Below are 17,712 nucleotides of genomic sequence, written 5' to 3'. Positions count from 1 at the left end.
GTTTAAAGGCTGAAAGAAAGAACTCGGTACATGTGAAATACTGCAAAAGATATGATGCAATAATATGATGGCGCGTTTTTTCAATCTGCGGCGTAAAAATATATCGGAAGCAGTAACCCGGAAGTCTTGAAAGAGCAATTTTACCACTAGCGCCACCACCCTTAGCTTTACACGATCACCCATCCATTTGCAGAGTTCCTACCAGTCTTAAAAAATGGCCATTACATTTACTACTAATAAGAGAGATTCCCCATTGCTGAATTTATCATATATAACCCTTTAGGAAGTATAAGTAAGAATAAAAAAAAATACAGTACTCAGCTATGTTTGCACAAAATATAGGCTTGAAATAATTTACTTTGATATGCAAGAAGTCTAAAGTTAAAATATTTGAAAGTGGATTGAATTATTGAAATAAACTGCAAACATAAATGCTTTAAAGCAATCTTTAAAATTTGATAGTTAAGAGCGAATGATCCACATAGCAGCGTTAAAATTACTAAATTGTTATTATTACTTACTGTAATTACCTCGTTACAGAATAAATCATACGACTTTTGTTCACATGTAACAAATAAGCGTGCAACAATTATGCTACAAAAACAATATAAAACTTATTTAATACTCTTAACATTATATACATATTAGAATATAATTTGAACTCAGAAAAATACGTCATGAAAAAACAAAAATGCAGAAAAGTAATTATCTTTTATAAATCGTTTTACTTTTCATAGAAAAAGGAAGAAAACAAATATTTTGCTTTCAACAGAAAAAATATTTATTCTTAGCTCTTTTTTAATTAGACTAATATATGAAGTATTGAGGAAATGCGTTTTAGCAAAAGTTGTAAAAAGTAATTAATAAAAAATTCTGATTCATCTTATCAACATTTATAGATCAAATATACATTCTTTCTAAAAAAATTTTTAAAAGTGAAAAATCGTTTGCTTTTTCTCTTTGATTATTAACTAAATTTAACTGGTATTATTTACTATTAAAATTGTTACTTTTAAAAATATAATAATTGGGTAGTGCAACTTGAGAAGAAGAGAAGTAATTATGCCTAACCATGTGATTTAATGGATACCTGTAAGAGATGTCATGCATGTGTGTCAAACCATAGCCTTACTATGATTTCTCTGTTTTTTCACCTTCAGTTTATGAACTTGTTTTATGATTCTCATCATCACTACATGTATCTTAAACGATATTCACATTTTAAGGAGTTCGTAAAGTCCTTAAGAAACTGAAATGGCGGCAAGTAAAAATAAAACGCATTCTTTTTTTCCCCGTTTACATTCACCACAATATTCAATTTCATTTACTTCAAGTATTTGGTTTCAAGATTTAATTTTAAGGAAGATAACTTCATGTTGTTGTTGCTGTTGTCATTTGACAAGTGCAGAAAAGTTAAAGTACAAGTCAAATGGGATCGAAGGCATGGAGCACAGCCCTGGCCACATCTCCGACTTTTTCGGTATAAAGGGTGTCATGGCAGCAGTTGAGGTATATGCTGAAGAGGGTCGAGGCAACAGAGATACAGTTGAAGAAATGCCTCGGATCCAGCTGAGCACCCGGAGATAACTTTATAATTGCACTATTGATGCTACGGTTATCTTTTTTAATGACTGTATGAACACTGTTAAAATATTAAAATACAGAAGCTTACTTCTTCGAGTTTAAAATTTTAATCAAAATAATGATCAAGACCTAAATTTAACACAGTATAATTCCGGATAAAAACTTCATTAGCTTAAAAAATCATGAAGATCAAAATAAATATCGATATGTTTCGCATGCTCAAAAATAAGCACCCATTCTCAAAACTTATTAAGAATGATTAACTTGTGACGTCAATTTTTAAGCCATAAAATAAATCTACTTTTATTGTCATCTTCATTTTTTTTTAAATTTAAATTATTTTTAATCCTTTCGCTTTAGTTTCTTAACACAGTATATTAAATTACTTATCGCGATATTAAAATAAGTTTTACATAAGAGGCTCTTAAATTGAAAAAATAATAATTAATCGCAATTTTCTTTAAAAAAAATCAATGCAGTACAATTGTTTTTACTGCTAGCCTTAAAAATAATATTAAGGGAGTCAAAACAAGTCCGCTTGGAATTGAAATTTCAAAAGTCGAATGAGAAAATGAAATGCCCCCTTGCACCAAGAATCAAAGTTAAATAGTTACAAAGGCAGTTATTTCAAACAAGTTAACGTTCTCGTCACACTCGAAATAGTTTGAAAATGTGTTTTATATTTATAGATCCAAACTTTATTCTTTGTATATTTTAAGGTATACTTTAGGCGTACTTCTACAGAGATATTTTTTACACCCTTATTTGCTTAAAATTAAATAATTTGCTTAAAATAAACTACTCAAGACATATGATTTAATACACCCATAGTATAATGGTAAACTGGGTTTCCAACGCATATCCTTATCCTTGACACCACTATCAATAAATTAATGGTATAAGCATAAATAAATAATAATAGTTTAATTATTTCTCGTTTCAGCTTTCAAGCAATAATATGCTTCGTTCAAACAGATTTCAATTCTGGAAATAACGAAATTATCGAGAAGGTTCCTTGGGTCAACATCATTCTTATATCCTCTTATGACGAAATATAGGAATAATTTGTATTTATTGCAAAAAATATGTAAAAAGTTGTTATCAGTTTTAATTAATTCTGTAATAACTGAATCAATTTCGGAAAAAAATATGTTAACTCTTCATTGCGTACTTTTCTTTTTACCAAAATAAGTTCAAAATTTGCGCATTTTTTATTACACATCTCAAATAAAATTATGGTTTTAAAAATAGTATGGATTTGGAATCTTTTTACAATGATCCATTTTTAGTACTTGCTGTTTAACAAAATAGGGCATTTTCCTAAAATTATACTGTAATAATATATTCTGAATTGAGCAATTGTTGAAAAATAATTTTAACAAAAGTAAAGTTTTCCAACCCCTTTTTCTTTAAAGAGCAGCTTTTTTAAAGTTTACTGTGTAATATATTAGCTTAAACGTCAAAATAAAATTGCGGTTCAAACTTGTTCATTTAAAAAACAAATCAAACAGTTGTGATTTCTTAAGTTGCACTAATATGTATTTCTTTTTCACAAATCAAAAAAATAAGAAACAAAAAGGTAAATGAATAATTAATTTGTTTGTTCATTCTTAGAAGTTATTTAACCCTGTGCTTATTATGAGTGGACCAGAATGGCTTCATCATGCTAATATAGCACGTGCCATAAGCAGGATGAGGGACTGATAGAAAGATTCAGAGAAGGACATCACACAGAATACATCCAGGCAGGGCCGTCTTAATAGCATGCAAGGTCCCCGGGCACAAAAATGTTCTAGACCCCTAGAACACGCCATAATGTTTAAAAACGAACTAAAAAACTTCACATACATAAAATAAATCATTTTTAAGATATGATGCAATAATTTCAACAAATTTAAACTATTTTTTATTACTCAAAAACTCAAATAAAACATTTTTAAACTATGTATAATTTTTTAAAAAAATTGAGAAGCTAACCAGTAGCAATCCTTAAATAATAAAATAATTTTCAAAATTTTGGAAGTTAATTAAAATAATTAAATTAAATAAACATAAGGGTATAACAAATTAAAATAAATTCAAAAGATATGAATTATTTTTTCAAACTAAACAGTTATTGAAACATCTTTTAATGCCCAAGTAACTAAAATTTTCATTGGAACGTAGAAAAATAGATTTTTGGTTGCCTTTTTTCAGTTTTCTTGTTGACAAACTATTCAAATTATTAGTGTTTGCATGCTAATCAGTCAATATTTGTAGAAAAATACACTTTATGTAATTGAATATATTTATTTTAAAAAGTATATATAGCAATGTTTATTCTAAGCTTTTTTTTAAACACAATTTATAAAAAGTAAGATTTTCAAGGGCCCCTTGAGTTCCTGGGGCCCCCGGGCACTGCCCAGGTGTGCCCATGCGTAAAGACGGTACTGCATCCAGGACTACGGTGGGATGGGATTCAAACCCGCTTTGCACAGTGTTTGGCGTGCGATACCGCTCGGTCAGGGAGGCCCATACAGTTTAAAAAGTAATAAAATTTTCATGCTTTTCTGATTGCCATTGAGGGAGAACTGATAACTACAGTGAACTTAGATTTAAGATAAAACGTCATGAAAATTTTAAAACATATTTTTGACAAGTAAATACGAAAAATATTAAGAAATGGGAAAATACTGTAGTGCATTTCTACAGGGGCAAAGAAGAGGGGGAGGGTAAATACATGGAACCGGTCTTCTCCTCAGATGGCGTATTCGAGCGTTGCGAAAGCTTTTGGCCACAGGCTTATAAGCCTTAATTGAGCACAGAAGTCAGCAAATGTATGTGGTAACAATAAAATAATAATTTTTTTAATCTTCATCGTTATCGAAATTTTGTAAATAAACATGGCTCCTATTTTGACGAAGAAGCCGGTCAATCCAATCCCAGTTGCTGTTGAACCTGCCGTGGAAGTAATATATTTTCGGTTAAAAGTTACTAATTTTCTATAAAATAAATGCTTTTTTATATTTCTTCTGTTGCATGTTATATTTGTTCTGTTGCATATCATGTTTTTTTCTTCTTATATAACTTTATAGTACTAACACATTCAATAGGGCTTTCAGTTATATTCATTTATTTTTTTACATTTTTGTAAATTAGTTTTACAAAAGCTTAAAGCTTTTTTTTCTTTCTAAATTCACTTTGATAATTTGAATGTTTAGCCTTACTGTCATCATGAATACTTAGATTTGAATTTAGCATTAGCAAGAACTTCTTTTAAGTTTTGTTAATAGTGTTGGAATTTGGTAATTGGAATTAAATTTAGTGATTTCTAGAGTAGCACTATGGGTAAACCTACACTGAAAAAAATATTGTTTTAATCTGTCAGCTACTAAGCTTTACTATTTTTTTCAACGATAAGTTATTTTGTGCTAGCAAGAACCTGAAGGCTATGAAATCTGTATTTTTCAGTTCAATCATCTTTTAGAAAATATATAGCATCTTTCAGTTTAGATTATAATTTATTTAACAGCACTGAGGAAGGATCTTGTTAATAGAGCTGAAACTATAGCTTGTCAACTTATGTCTCTTTATTTTTGCTTAATTCACGTTTTTTGCTTTAAAATGTATTTAATTTTATAAATTTATTTATAACACAATTTGAAACTTTTATTATGTAAACATGCTTATGGTAACACATAATGCTTCTATGAGTTCTATGCATTTTTTAGCTATGCATTAGTAATTTACTATCGTTGTAATCTCATGATACTATGATCATGAATCAATTCTAAATAAATATAAAAGCTGCTATAATAAGTCTTTTCTTATTAATATATTTTAGAATTTCTCTTTAGTTTATTTATTTTTCTCATAATAATTTATTTATATCCTGTTATAAATATATTCTAAAATGCAAATGATTACACTTTTCAGAAATAATTATCATAAAAAGTTTTTCCTTAAGGAATTGCTTGACCTGAAAGAGGAGAATAATTTATTATAATTTTCATATCATTTGTAGGAATTCTCTTGGTTAGTAGTAACACAGATACTTTACATATATATAGATAATTACATATATTGCACAGATAATTTACATATATTTTTTTTTCGATAGTTATTATTACAGTTTTTTTTATTTTAAATATTGGCATATGTTTTTTTTTCTTCTAGTAAGCATGAACTAGATTTTTTCTGGAAACTATTTTTTCTTTTAGTCAATTTTGTTTGTATGATAAGACAGTGTTGTAGTTCAGATTTTATGCTGTTGTAAGGCTTTGAAGTTTCAAGAAATTAGTCTGCTAAACATAAAAACAAAGCAAAAATATTTATAGTTTGTTAATATGAAAACTAAAACAATAATTACACAATATATTTTTGATTTCATGGAGCCTATTTAAAATTTTCTTGAAAATAGCATAACAATAAATCAAGATATTGTAAGGTTGCCTTCAAAAACTGATTATAGATAAATAGTTATTAAAATTTCTGTGCTAGTGCTTTTTAATGTCAACTACCTTTGCCAAGTTGCTAAAAAAGTTTTTTACTTTTGGAGTAATTTACCCAGGGATTGCTCTGAGTTATACTTTCTCAAGTTGGTCTCTTTCTGTAATGTTTTAGTTTTTCATGTGCCATTGTCTAGTTTTTTCCGAAATTGGATAACTTTTCTAAGGCATGTACCAATACGAAGATCTTTCCGAATTACTTATTTAATTAATTTAGAATAACTAAATGAAAATTTTAGTTCTCTTAATGTTCATCATTTTTATAACAGAATGTTACAATATTATTGTTAAAATAAATATTTCTCATTGTAAATGTGTATTTTATATTTAATTTTTTAGCCAATTCAACCATCATCAGTAATTGTGATCCATCCTGGATCAATGTACTTAAGAATTGGAAGAGCTTCAGAATCATATCCCAAAGTTATTCCCCACGTAATTGCCCGGCGTAATAGATTGGGGCCATCTCCTATTCACCGAGATCCAACTTTGGTGCCACTTATTAATTTGGTAGTTTTACTTCTTGAATATTTTTAGATTAATATTTTCTATTGTTTGAAAAAAATAAAAATTTAAATAATTTCATAAATTTATTGTTTATTATTTATAGTATGGCACTACACTACCCTGAATGGTGCTTAGATCTTATAATGATAGTTTACAATTTTCTTTCAAGGTAGTAAGTTAAATGATGTTTGTATTGATTTAATGAATTAGGTATTAAATGCTTTTGAGTTACTTTTACTTTTGGAATCAGGAATGCAAAAAGCTTGCGGCGCGTTTTACCCAGTAAATACCACCCGGTTTTACTGGTTTTTTTAAAAAATTAATTTCTTTTTTTTTCTTTGTTATATTAAAGAGCTATTCTATTGAAATATATATGTAGTCTAGTCTAAAAAAATGAACCAATATTGAAAAAACTAATGATAATCTGAAAAGAAAAAATATTTGAGTAATTCATGAAGAAAAATGTATTGGTTTCATATGAAAAATAGAATAATTTGAGTATAAATCAAAGTACAATAGAAGTTATTTCATAACGATTTTAATTCAAAATAAACACAAACAGAGGAAATACATTATAAATTGGCCAGTTGTCAGTGTTATAGATCTAGAATTGGTGTTATAGATCTAGAAATGGTGTTATAGATAGATATGGACCAGCAATCTAGATTTGACTGTATGGCCATTGATTAGTCAGTGCCTTTGCTTTACTTTCTATGCACACAAAAAAAAAGAAATCAAATATTTTTTAAGATCAAAATATAAATATAAAGTAATCCTGTGTTAAAATAAGTTTCAAATGTGTGATATATGTGAGTACTTATAACATTTTGTATCGTGATGTCAGAAGAAACTTTTTTCAGACAATTAATTGTATTAATTACACTTTAATTGCCTATATGTTAAGTCCATTAATTAAATTAAACTTATTTATTAATATTAGATTATTTTTTTTAAAGAAGGTAATTATCCCTGCCCTCTCTTTTGAAAAAAACCCCAATAAAACACGAAAAACCCAAAAGGGCTCAATAAAACTCAGAAAAACTGACCGGGGTTGGGTTTTGCAAAACTCACCCGGATTTTTGCAACATTGCTTTGAATTGTATTATTCAGTGGTATTTTTGATTTTGTTAAATATATTTCTGCTTTACCAATTACAATAAAATATTTTTATTTGGAGTGAGTGATGATGGTTGTGAACTCATCCTCTTCCTAACATTTGGCACTTTGACAAACTAATTGTTATAGCTCTAACAGTGCCAATAACTGCAACTGCTTTTAAAAGAGATTTTATTGCTGAAAATGAAAATAAAATCTAAAAGCTTTGGAGCGATTGGATGACCTTTCAATATTGTGTTAGTTTTGCCACCAACAAAGATGTCAATTCGAAAAAAAATTCAAGTGTACTGTTAAGTGCCTAAAACAAAACAAAAGAAATTTAAAATCCATATATTTTATTTAAAATCTTTTTTAAAAAAAAACTTTAGCCAAATTAATTTAGAAATAATGAAAAAAAAAGTTAAGAATAATGTGGAATAATGTTTTTTGTTTATAATATTTTATACTCTAGCAATAATTTTACTGTGTTTATTTTATGTAATTTATCTCTGTATAGTTAGAATCTTGTAGCTACTAATACCTAGTCAAATCAAGTATGTTTCATCACTGATTGTGGTTTTTTACAGTCTCAAGAATTGAAGTCCCAGCTCCACAACTATCAAGTCACTTTAGGTTCGATTTTGGCATCATGTATGACAAGTGATGGTAGACTTAGAAATTCCATTCCTTTAAATATTGTAATTTTATATTTATTTAGTAATTTTATTATTATTTATTTAAAAGTTAGTTTTTATTTTATTGTTTGAAATATATTCTGTAGTAAAAATTTAATTTTTAGTATGCACAGGATATCAGTGCATCTGAAAAGTCATTGAAAATCATGGGAATTCATTGATTTTAACCTTGATTGAAAATTATCATGGAAAATCATTAAAAATTCATGGACACTCCCTGTTCGTCATGGATTTGAGCTCTCGAAGCCCTTAATCTTGTCTGGCGATTAGAAAATCCTTGATCGCGATTTGTATTAACATGATTTAAGAATAGCACATTGCAATCTGCATCTGCGTGATTTAAAAATCGAACATCGTATTTGTGCAATTTAAAAACCGCACATCGTGCATCGCATTCGTGCAATTGAAAAATCCCTCATCGTGATCCATATTTGTGCAAATTCATAATCTCGCATCGCAATTTTTATTCACGTGATTTTAAAAAAAGACACAGCATCTTCGGTATTTCCTTGATTTAAAAATTTCACATTGCAATCGATATCCATTTGATTTAAAAATCACATATCATGATCCACATTCTTGTGATTTAAAAATCAAGCATCATGATAGATCCTTATTTGTGCAAATCTATAATCACACATCGTGATTTATATTTACATGATTTAAAAAATACACCATGTGATCTATACTCACGTTATTTACAATTCTTTATCACAATCTGCATTTCTTCGAGCTATAAAAATCTTATGGTGATTCGTATTTGTGTGATTTAAAAATCGCACATTAGGATTTGTATTCATGTGATTTAATATCTTCACAGTATGATACATATTTGTGCAATTTAAAAATCACCCACCTGGATATCACAGGACGTTATTTATATTGCATGATTTAAATATAAACATCATAATTCGTATTTCTTATTTACGTGATATAAAAGTCTATTATATGAACAATTTATTATCGAATTTTTAACAGTGCTGGTTTTGGCTTAAAAATTTTTCAAGTTAATATTTTTTTCTGTTAAGAAAAGAATTAAATATTTAAAGCAATTAAAAAGAATATTTCCAGTGGAAAAGTGCACCAAGCAGCAGAGAATCCGAAAGGAATTGAAACAAAAGAAACAGTGAAATATGGAAAAAATTTAAAAACAGTTGTCATATTTATCCATTTTTTCCATATTTCATTGTTTCTTTTTATTTTTTTCTGTTTAAGATTTAAAATGTATTTTTTAAAATTTAATTTGTAATTTATTTTGATTTCATTTGTCATTTTTTTCAGTTTATTTTTATTCAGAATTCTCTTTTTAAACTAATTAAAAAAAATTTTTTTTAGCTATCAATAATGAATTATTTCTTTATTAGTAATCAAAATTATGAGTTAACATAATAAAAAACATTTAAAATCTCAGTAAATTTTATGTCAATCATAAATGGAAAATATTGCAGATCATTTATAGTGCTTACTGTAATAAAATTTTTGTATTTTGGATTACAATAAAAATCCCTAAAATTCCCTATGTATGGGGAATATTTTACATATAATTAAAATATTTAGTATATTATGCGACAGTTATCAAAAAATTTATATTTTGTAAAGCCAACTGAATTTTTTCCTATTCATGTCGGCAGCTATGCATATATTGTGTGGTAGTGTCAAAGAAAATAATTGTTTAAATAATTTGTTTGAATTTTCCTTATTCAAATGACTAAATTTCGGTTGCTATATTAGAATGAACAGTTCATTTATACGGCATTGAAATAACATTATATCAAGGAAATAGCAAATGTTGCATTAGGCATTGGTCGTTATGATAAGGGGGAATTGAGTAAAGAGCGTAGTCTGTATTCTGAATTCTCTAGTTGAAATCAAACCAGTAGTAAAGCCTGCTTTGAATATTTTAACCCTTTAATTATAAATGTTGTCCTGTCTTTGTTTTTCCTAGAGATTATAATAAAACAATAATGCGATTGAGCTTCAAGTTTTCCCCATAATTAATACAATCTTAATTGTTTTATTTGACCTACAAATTATGAATTCAATTTCATGTTTATTATTTATCATTTAAATAATCATTTGTAATATTTAAGATTTAAATTCTATTGTCTCGATTTTTATTTATATTTTACTTGAAATTGTTATCTAAATTTTAATCTTATTATCTTAAATATTTACTTGGATTGAGAGATTGTAGTTTTTTAGGTAACAGAATATAATTCTAAAGTGAAACCTCAAGTAATAAGTGGGAAAAGTGATATCCCTTGGACAAAAGTTGATGATCAACACGATATTTTCATTGGAGAAGATGTGAGTATGTGATAAAATGTAAACATTAATGTAATACCATTTTTCATACTGTGTATACTTTCTTTTTGTAATATTTTGATTACTTTTTACTTTTTTTTTTAGTACTGATAATCTGTATTTAACATACAGGTATTAATTTTTTTTTCTTGTAATTTTAAGAGTCTTTTTTTCAACACTTTATAAGCACAATAAAATAATTTTTGAAACATGTTTTTTAACAATGCATTTTTTTTGAAAAAAAAGCATGTGTTTCAATTGCATTGTCTGCAATTTCTATTTAATTTTGCTCAGTTATAGTACTTAGTTATAACTTAAGTACCATAGTTTTTTTATTTATAAATCAGTATGTGAAAATATTAATATTAGTTCTTAAAAACATTTTTTTTCTATAATCTGGCATATTTTATAAGAAGAAAATATTGGTGTCTATTTCAAAAAAGAAGAAATTTACCAGTTGACGATTGTTAATTTATTGTGTGCTTTTAATTTTGACACAGAATCATACTTATGACATGCAATATTCACACTTATGATAATACCAGAAAAAAAACCAATATTTCTTAGAAACCAGATGTTGTGGTAGACACACTACAGTCACCAATGTGGGCATTGTAGTTATCAGCATTGACGACTTTCATCTATGAAAAGGTACCTAAACATAGAATCGAGTTAACATGTCATATATACTGGTGAATTGGAATTGTCTTTTGGAGTGATAGATCAGATCACCAGATCATGCTTTTTTTATTAAAAAAAATTAAGCATCTAATTTCTTGTTCATATTTGTAAAATTAGTTAAGGCATCAACTTATGGGGTGTTACTTTTTTATGGGGCCTCCTGGGATGTGAAATTACTCTTACTTTTTTGGTAAACTTCTCAGTTCACCACGGCTCACAAGAAACTGTTGTAAAAACATTTTGGTTTTTTTTTTAGAATTTTTTGTTATGATTTATATAATTTTTTTTTTCGTTTTTAGGCACTACGGTTACAACCTGGAGAAAACTTCAACATACATTGGCCAATTAGAAGAGGTCAGTTTAACTTACATTCTGGTGTTGGCGGATCGATGACTTCTGTTTTATCCGACTTAGAAGCTATATGGAGCACAGCATGTCAAAAATTACTGGATATTAGTCCTAAAGATTTAAAGGTATTATTTTTATGTTGTTATGTTTGAATTTATAGAGATTGGAAAATTTAAGAAAGCATTGTTGAATTTTATCAATCTAGAAAAGTCAGGGAATTTTTAAACAAATATTTCCAAGCATCAACTAAGTGAAAAATCAACAGTGGAAAGTGGTGGTCCCATGTGAATTTATGCTGACATTTTTGTCAGTTATTGCTGTGGATTTTCTTAGTCTTAGGTTATTACATTGATATTTCAAATATGTGGGATATTTTGAATCTCCCATTTGTAGAATTACTTTTTGATGCATTAATTTTAAATATGTACTATTTTTTATTATTTTATTTGGCAATAGTCCAAAAAATTTTGGTGCACAATTTTCTTTGTAATTTTAAAGTATCTAATTTTATGTAACAGTTCCTGAAAAATTGAATTTTAAAAAAGTTGTATTTTTAAAATTTGATTCCACAAAAACTTTTCAACTGATTTTGTTCTAATTTTATATTTTGCCATGTAAAATTAGATTCTTTAAAATTATGTAAAAATTTATATACGTCACAGTTCAAAAATTTTATGACTGCTATATAAAATAACAAAAAATAGTAAATATGTACTAAAATTAATTTTTTGCATGTAATTATCTTTGGATAAACGAATTTCATTATTCTGTGCAAAGATTTTTCAATTCGCTTTAAAACTTCTCGAGATATGGCAAAATACGCAAAAAATAAAATTAACATTAGGGGGTCTAAACTTTGGATCTCTCTCCTGAGCAATCTATGGGGAACATATTTCCCAGATTGTGACTACCCTCTTTATATTGGGAGTCAAAAATTCGAATCTGTCAAAAAAAAGGTATATTCATTCAGAGAGAGTACTTTTTTTGTCTGATTTCATAACTTAAAATATCGTCTGCGCTAATTAATTAACATATTTGAGGTCACCCCTTTGAACCATTAAAATGAAGTCTTAGAACTTGAAGATCCCATCATTTAGATCAAAAGTTATTTCTGGTGGTCCGTGTTTTTTTGGTGCACTGTTCATGAGTTGATCTTAGGTCTTCCACTTTACTGTTTAACCTTGGGAAACATAATCCTAGGCATTTCTCAGTTTAAATATTTCTGGTATTTTTAAAATATGGCTGATCCATCTCCACTTTTGCTTTTAATTTTCTCAACAACTAGCTTTTTTTTGCTCACGTTAAGCAGCGTTTCATGTTTTACATTATCAAATAATTTTATGTTTCAAATTTTTTGGTGACATGTACTTATAAATTTTTGGATTCTATTAATGAATTTATATGCACAATGCCAAATCTCAGTCTCATATGAAGTTTTAACATTAGCTTATAAATCATTGATGCTTTTAAAAAAAAATGATTAACTAGACTATGTGAATTTTGGTGATGAAATTCGTACATATAAATTGCCATTTTAAGAAGTAAAAACTTAAATGCTTTATTGCAAATCTAAGTGTTGTATTGCTGTAAAAACCATGGTTAAATTTAAAAAATATTTGCTGAAAAAATTATTGAAAAGTCATATAGGTTAAGGATTGAATCTAACACTTTATTCATAATATTGCATACCTGCTAAGTCTCCTGTTTTTTAACAAAGACTCCTGTATTTTTCTCTGTATTTGCAAAAGAAATTGAATAAAAAAAATTTTGGCGATAAAATATCTGCTGGTGGCAAAAATACCTGCCGAGTCTTTTGTTTTTTAACGAAGACTCCTGTATTTTATGACTATCTCCTGTTTACTCATATATTCTAAAAAGAAATTTAAAAGAAAAATTGGTGGTAAAATATGCATTGATGGCAAAAATACTTCTCTTATTCCTCAACAGATGTTGCTATTGCCAGTACTATAGTATGTTGAATGTTAATAGTTTAAGTAATTATAAATAATGGTTTAAAGAAACCTTTTTTAGATTAAGATTTATATACAAATTTTTTACTTCGCTAAATGTATGCGTTTATATTATTTCCAATTTTGAATTTCTCATTTTGACTTACATGATTATGCGTGACGTATCAAAAATTTACTCGTAGCCTAAAAGATTTTACTAGTAAAATCTCTGTTATTTTATTTCTCCGATGTTGGCGGGTATGATATTGGAGCTTCAATTTCAAAAACTTTATTTCTATTAGTTAAAGTAAGCTATCAAAAATTCAGAAATTTCCAAAATGTTCACATTTTGAATCAATTTGGTAATCTGACTAATTGCAGTTATACTGTAGTAGGTATAGAGAATACATTTTATATTTTGAAAATATTTTCTGGATGGAAAAGGTTATTGAAAGGTCTGATAGGTTAAGATGTGCATATATAGCAGTATTGTTCATTTTTTTTATCACTTAATGAAAAGATCAAATATATAATTGTTTTAAATCTTTTTTAATATGTTTATAACATAAGTAGAATTTGTTTTAGACCTGTACAATCAATTAAACATTTTTTCTATATTTTATTTCTTTTGAAAAATTTATCAATAGGGATTTGTCAGATATTTTAACATGGACACCTCATGTTAATTAATAAGTGATGTATATAGTTTTTGTTTGTAATTTTACTTGAATTCTCATGATTTTATTTCAGTCTTTCAGAGCTGTTCTTGTTATTTCTGATGTGTATAAAAGAGAACATGTTCGCGAAATGGTTAATCTTCTGCTGACTAGGCTTGGGTTTATGAGCTGCTTTGTCCATTTGGTAAATATCACGTCTTCAGTCCTTATATAAATAAAATCCATTATATAATTTAAATGGAATTAATTTATATATTGATATTTTACATGTTATGAAAATGACCAAATATCTCACGAAATTTTGATTCTCACACAATGTTTTCAATGATATCCCACCTCACCCAATGAGGGTTAAGTAAGCTCAAAATCTGAAAACTCCCTGTTTCTTAAATTGCAGATTTAAATTTTCCAGGAAAAAAGTATTCCAGCTTGTCATGATTTGAGGTTCGCATATCACAAAATGAAAATGTGATTAAGATTCTTTTTAACGGAGAGATCTGAGAAAAGTAAAAATGAATCTAATTGATATTTTGAAAGACCTCATGCCACCAAATACTCTTGGCAGACTGGTCTTGACATATGCTTTTTAAGCTTGGACAATATTTGAGAGAAAGATTTTGTAGAGTAAGTGATTGGTGGTGTAAATGAAAGCAATAACTGGAGAATTAGATTTAACTTTGAACTGTACAAGATTTATAAACAACCTGATATTATTAAATACATAAACATAAGTAGAATGAATTGGATGGCCAAAGTTATTCGAATGAGTGAGGACAACACAATAAAAAAGATATTGCTTTTTAGACCCACTGAAACAAGAAAGTAGGGCAGTTGAGATGGATTGATTTGGTGGATTTTCAGGCTATTAATGAAAGGAATTGAGGATCAAAGATGAATCATAAGTTGTTATGTAGAAATCTTCAGAGGAAGGCATTGGGTGTCCGGACAACTTTGATGATGATGATGACTACGACAAAGTTTATCTCAACCTACAGCTGGCACTAGAGTGACTCTCTGGGTTTGGGGTCATTAAATGCATCCTATGAAAGCATTTAATGCCTGTATTTTTAAATTAATGATCCAATGCATTTTTTTCAAAATATTTGACTGTTATGGACACCCTGTTTTTTGACTTAATGTTACTGAGTGAATAACTTATGTATATAAATAAAAATGAAAAAGTATATTTCATTAGGAATCTGTGTGTGCAACATTTGGTGCGGGGGTTAGTTTTGCTTGTGTTGTTGATGTTGGTGATCAGAAAACTGCAGTTTCTTGTGTAGAAGATGGAATATCACACAAAAATACTAGGTTAGTTTTCTAAGAGATTTCTATAACTTTTTTTATTCAATGATTCTTAATTTATAATCTAATGTTCATTAAGTAATCAATGGACGCTCTAAATGTTTTGATTGTCTGGATTTGTGTAGAAGATGGAATATCACATGAAAGTACTAGAATTTTAATTTTTTTTTTTGGTTTTTCAATAAATTTCAATGATTTTTTTTATTTAATGATTCTTAATTTATAATCTAATGATCATTAAGTAATCAATGAATGTTTAAATGTTTTGATTATCTGGATTTGTGTGGAAGATGGAATATCACATAAAAATACTAGTTTTTTTTTTCATTCTGGTTTTCTAATATATTTCTATGACTTTTTTTATTTAATGATTCTACTTTTTATAATAAAATGATCTTTAAGTAATCAATGAACATTCTAAATGTTTTTCGACTCCTCAAGGGTGCCACTCTTCAGTCCAAGGGACTGGAATCAGTCTTGAGAAAAATCGGTAGACTNTTTTTTTTTTTTTTTTTTTTTTTTTTTTTTTTTTTTTTTTTTTTTTTTTTTTTTTACATTCGAATATCCCTTTTTTCTTAATTTAGCAGAAATTTTCTGATAAAAGTAAAATAATACATTTTAATTAATTTTTTTTTTATTTTTCTTAATTATTGCGAAATGAAATATCAAGTAATGATGTCACACCAAAGGGAAAAAATGAGATTAATGCTTCTATTACAAAAATATTCAAAGACGTAAGAGTTATGTAAAAAATGAGGGTCTGTAAAAAAAAAATGCTTCAGTGCTTGCTTTAAAATTTTTACTATTGTTGTGTCTAAATTTGCTTTAGTTTTCATTTTACCACAATGTTTTGAAATGCTGATCAAAATTAAATTAAAAAAAATTTTAAAGAAATTTTTAGAGATAAGAAGAAAAATAATGCTGAAGCAAAAAATAACTAGAGATATAAATAGCTTTATGAAAAATTTGGTGTTTTGTTATTTTGGTATAAAAGGATGCATAGAGGTAGCTGTTATTTTTATCTTTATTGCTGCAAAAAAATAAATTAATAAAATGAAAAAATTTTTTAGAAAAATATTTAAATCATTAATTTAATATATGTGCCATTATCGTGAAAGGTTCATTTTCGAGTCAGTGACAGGGTTCCCACGGTCCTTGAGAGTCCTTGAATTTTTTTTTGCTAAATTTAGGTCCTTGAAAGTGCTTGAAAAACGTCTTAGGTCCTTGAAAAACTTGATAGGTCCTTGAATTTGTCCAATACTGCCGGCGGCCCTTTTTATAAAACACCCGCGGATCTTTCTCGTTCTTTCTGTTTTGTTCCCGAGCTCTCTCACGTGGTTTTTAACGCCACCGTTTCTAACCGGGCCTAGCGTCTTGGTGTCTGCCAAGCGCGCGGAGCACAGCAGACAATCAATGCGTTCGGGGCGAGACTCCACTTCATCTTCTGTCGCATATGCTTAGATCTTCTTTTTTCTTATCGAAACTGGAATACTCTCGAATTTCGTAACAATATGTACCTTGTAGTTTTCAATAAATTTGCCGTTTTACCATCCGCACTTGTCCTTACGTTTGCGTCATTTCAAAACTTTATTGTAAAGCGTATTCGCAAAGGCACGGCTTCGTATTTGTGTTATGTAGTTTAGACTAGTTATGCCTGGGAAGTGCTATTTTAATCCCCAATGGATGGATAATCAAGCTTATAAAGAATGGATTTTATCGATGCCCGAAAAGAAGTTCAGAGCCAAGTGCCGATTATGCATGAAGGAGATCGATATCGCGAAAATGGAAGAATCTGCTCTGAAATCACACATGAAAGAAAGGTAAAACAAAAAAGCAGTCTCATGCCCTGAGTTCTCTTTTTCCAAAGACATCAACATCTAATTCATCTGGTGTAAATACTCCTTCAACATCGTGTGCCCCATGTGAAACAGAAACTTTAGTGGCCGAGGTAACATTGTCTTCTTATCTGGTCAAAAGGAATGTGCTTGATGCTGAAATTCTCTGGAGTCTGAAGTGCATCACTAGTAATTATTCATGTAACTCCTGTGAAGGGATTAGTAAATTGTTCTCCAAAATGTTT

General features: G+C 28.1%; 1 protein-coding gene across 1 annotated transcript in view; it reads left to right on the top strand.

The window, feature by feature from the left end:
• Nucleotides 1–4,330: 4,330 nt before the first annotated feature.
• Nucleotides 4,331–17,712, top strand: part of LOC107441023 (Actin-related protein 8) — a 28,397-nt gene continuing 15,015 nt past the window's right edge. Inside the window, exons 1-7 of the mRNA XM_016054151.3 lie at nt 4,331–4,532; nt 6,411–6,581; nt 8,261–8,371; nt 10,571–10,675; nt 11,653–11,826; nt 14,401–14,511; nt 15,523–15,638. Coding sequence (XP_015909637.1) covers nt 4,467–4,532; nt 6,411–6,581; nt 8,261–8,371; nt 10,571–10,675; nt 11,653–11,826; nt 14,401–14,511; nt 15,523–15,638 — 854 coding nt within the window. The 5' untranslated portion in view covers nt 4,331–4,466. The remainder of the gene's footprint in view (nt 4,533–6,410; nt 6,582–8,260; nt 8,372–10,570; nt 10,676–11,652; nt 11,827–14,400; nt 14,512–15,522; nt 15,639–17,712) is intronic.

This window comes from Parasteatoda tepidariorum, chromosome 7 (genome assembly GCF_043381705.1).
Source record: "Parasteatoda tepidariorum isolate YZ-2023 chromosome 7, CAS_Ptep_4.0, whole genome shotgun sequence".
Classification (NCBI taxonomy): domain Eukaryota; kingdom Metazoa; phylum Arthropoda; class Arachnida; order Araneae; family Theridiidae; genus Parasteatoda; species Parasteatoda tepidariorum.
The sequence above is the reverse complement of the archived record's forward strand: the minus strand, read 5'-3'. Positions and strand labels throughout refer to the sequence as shown.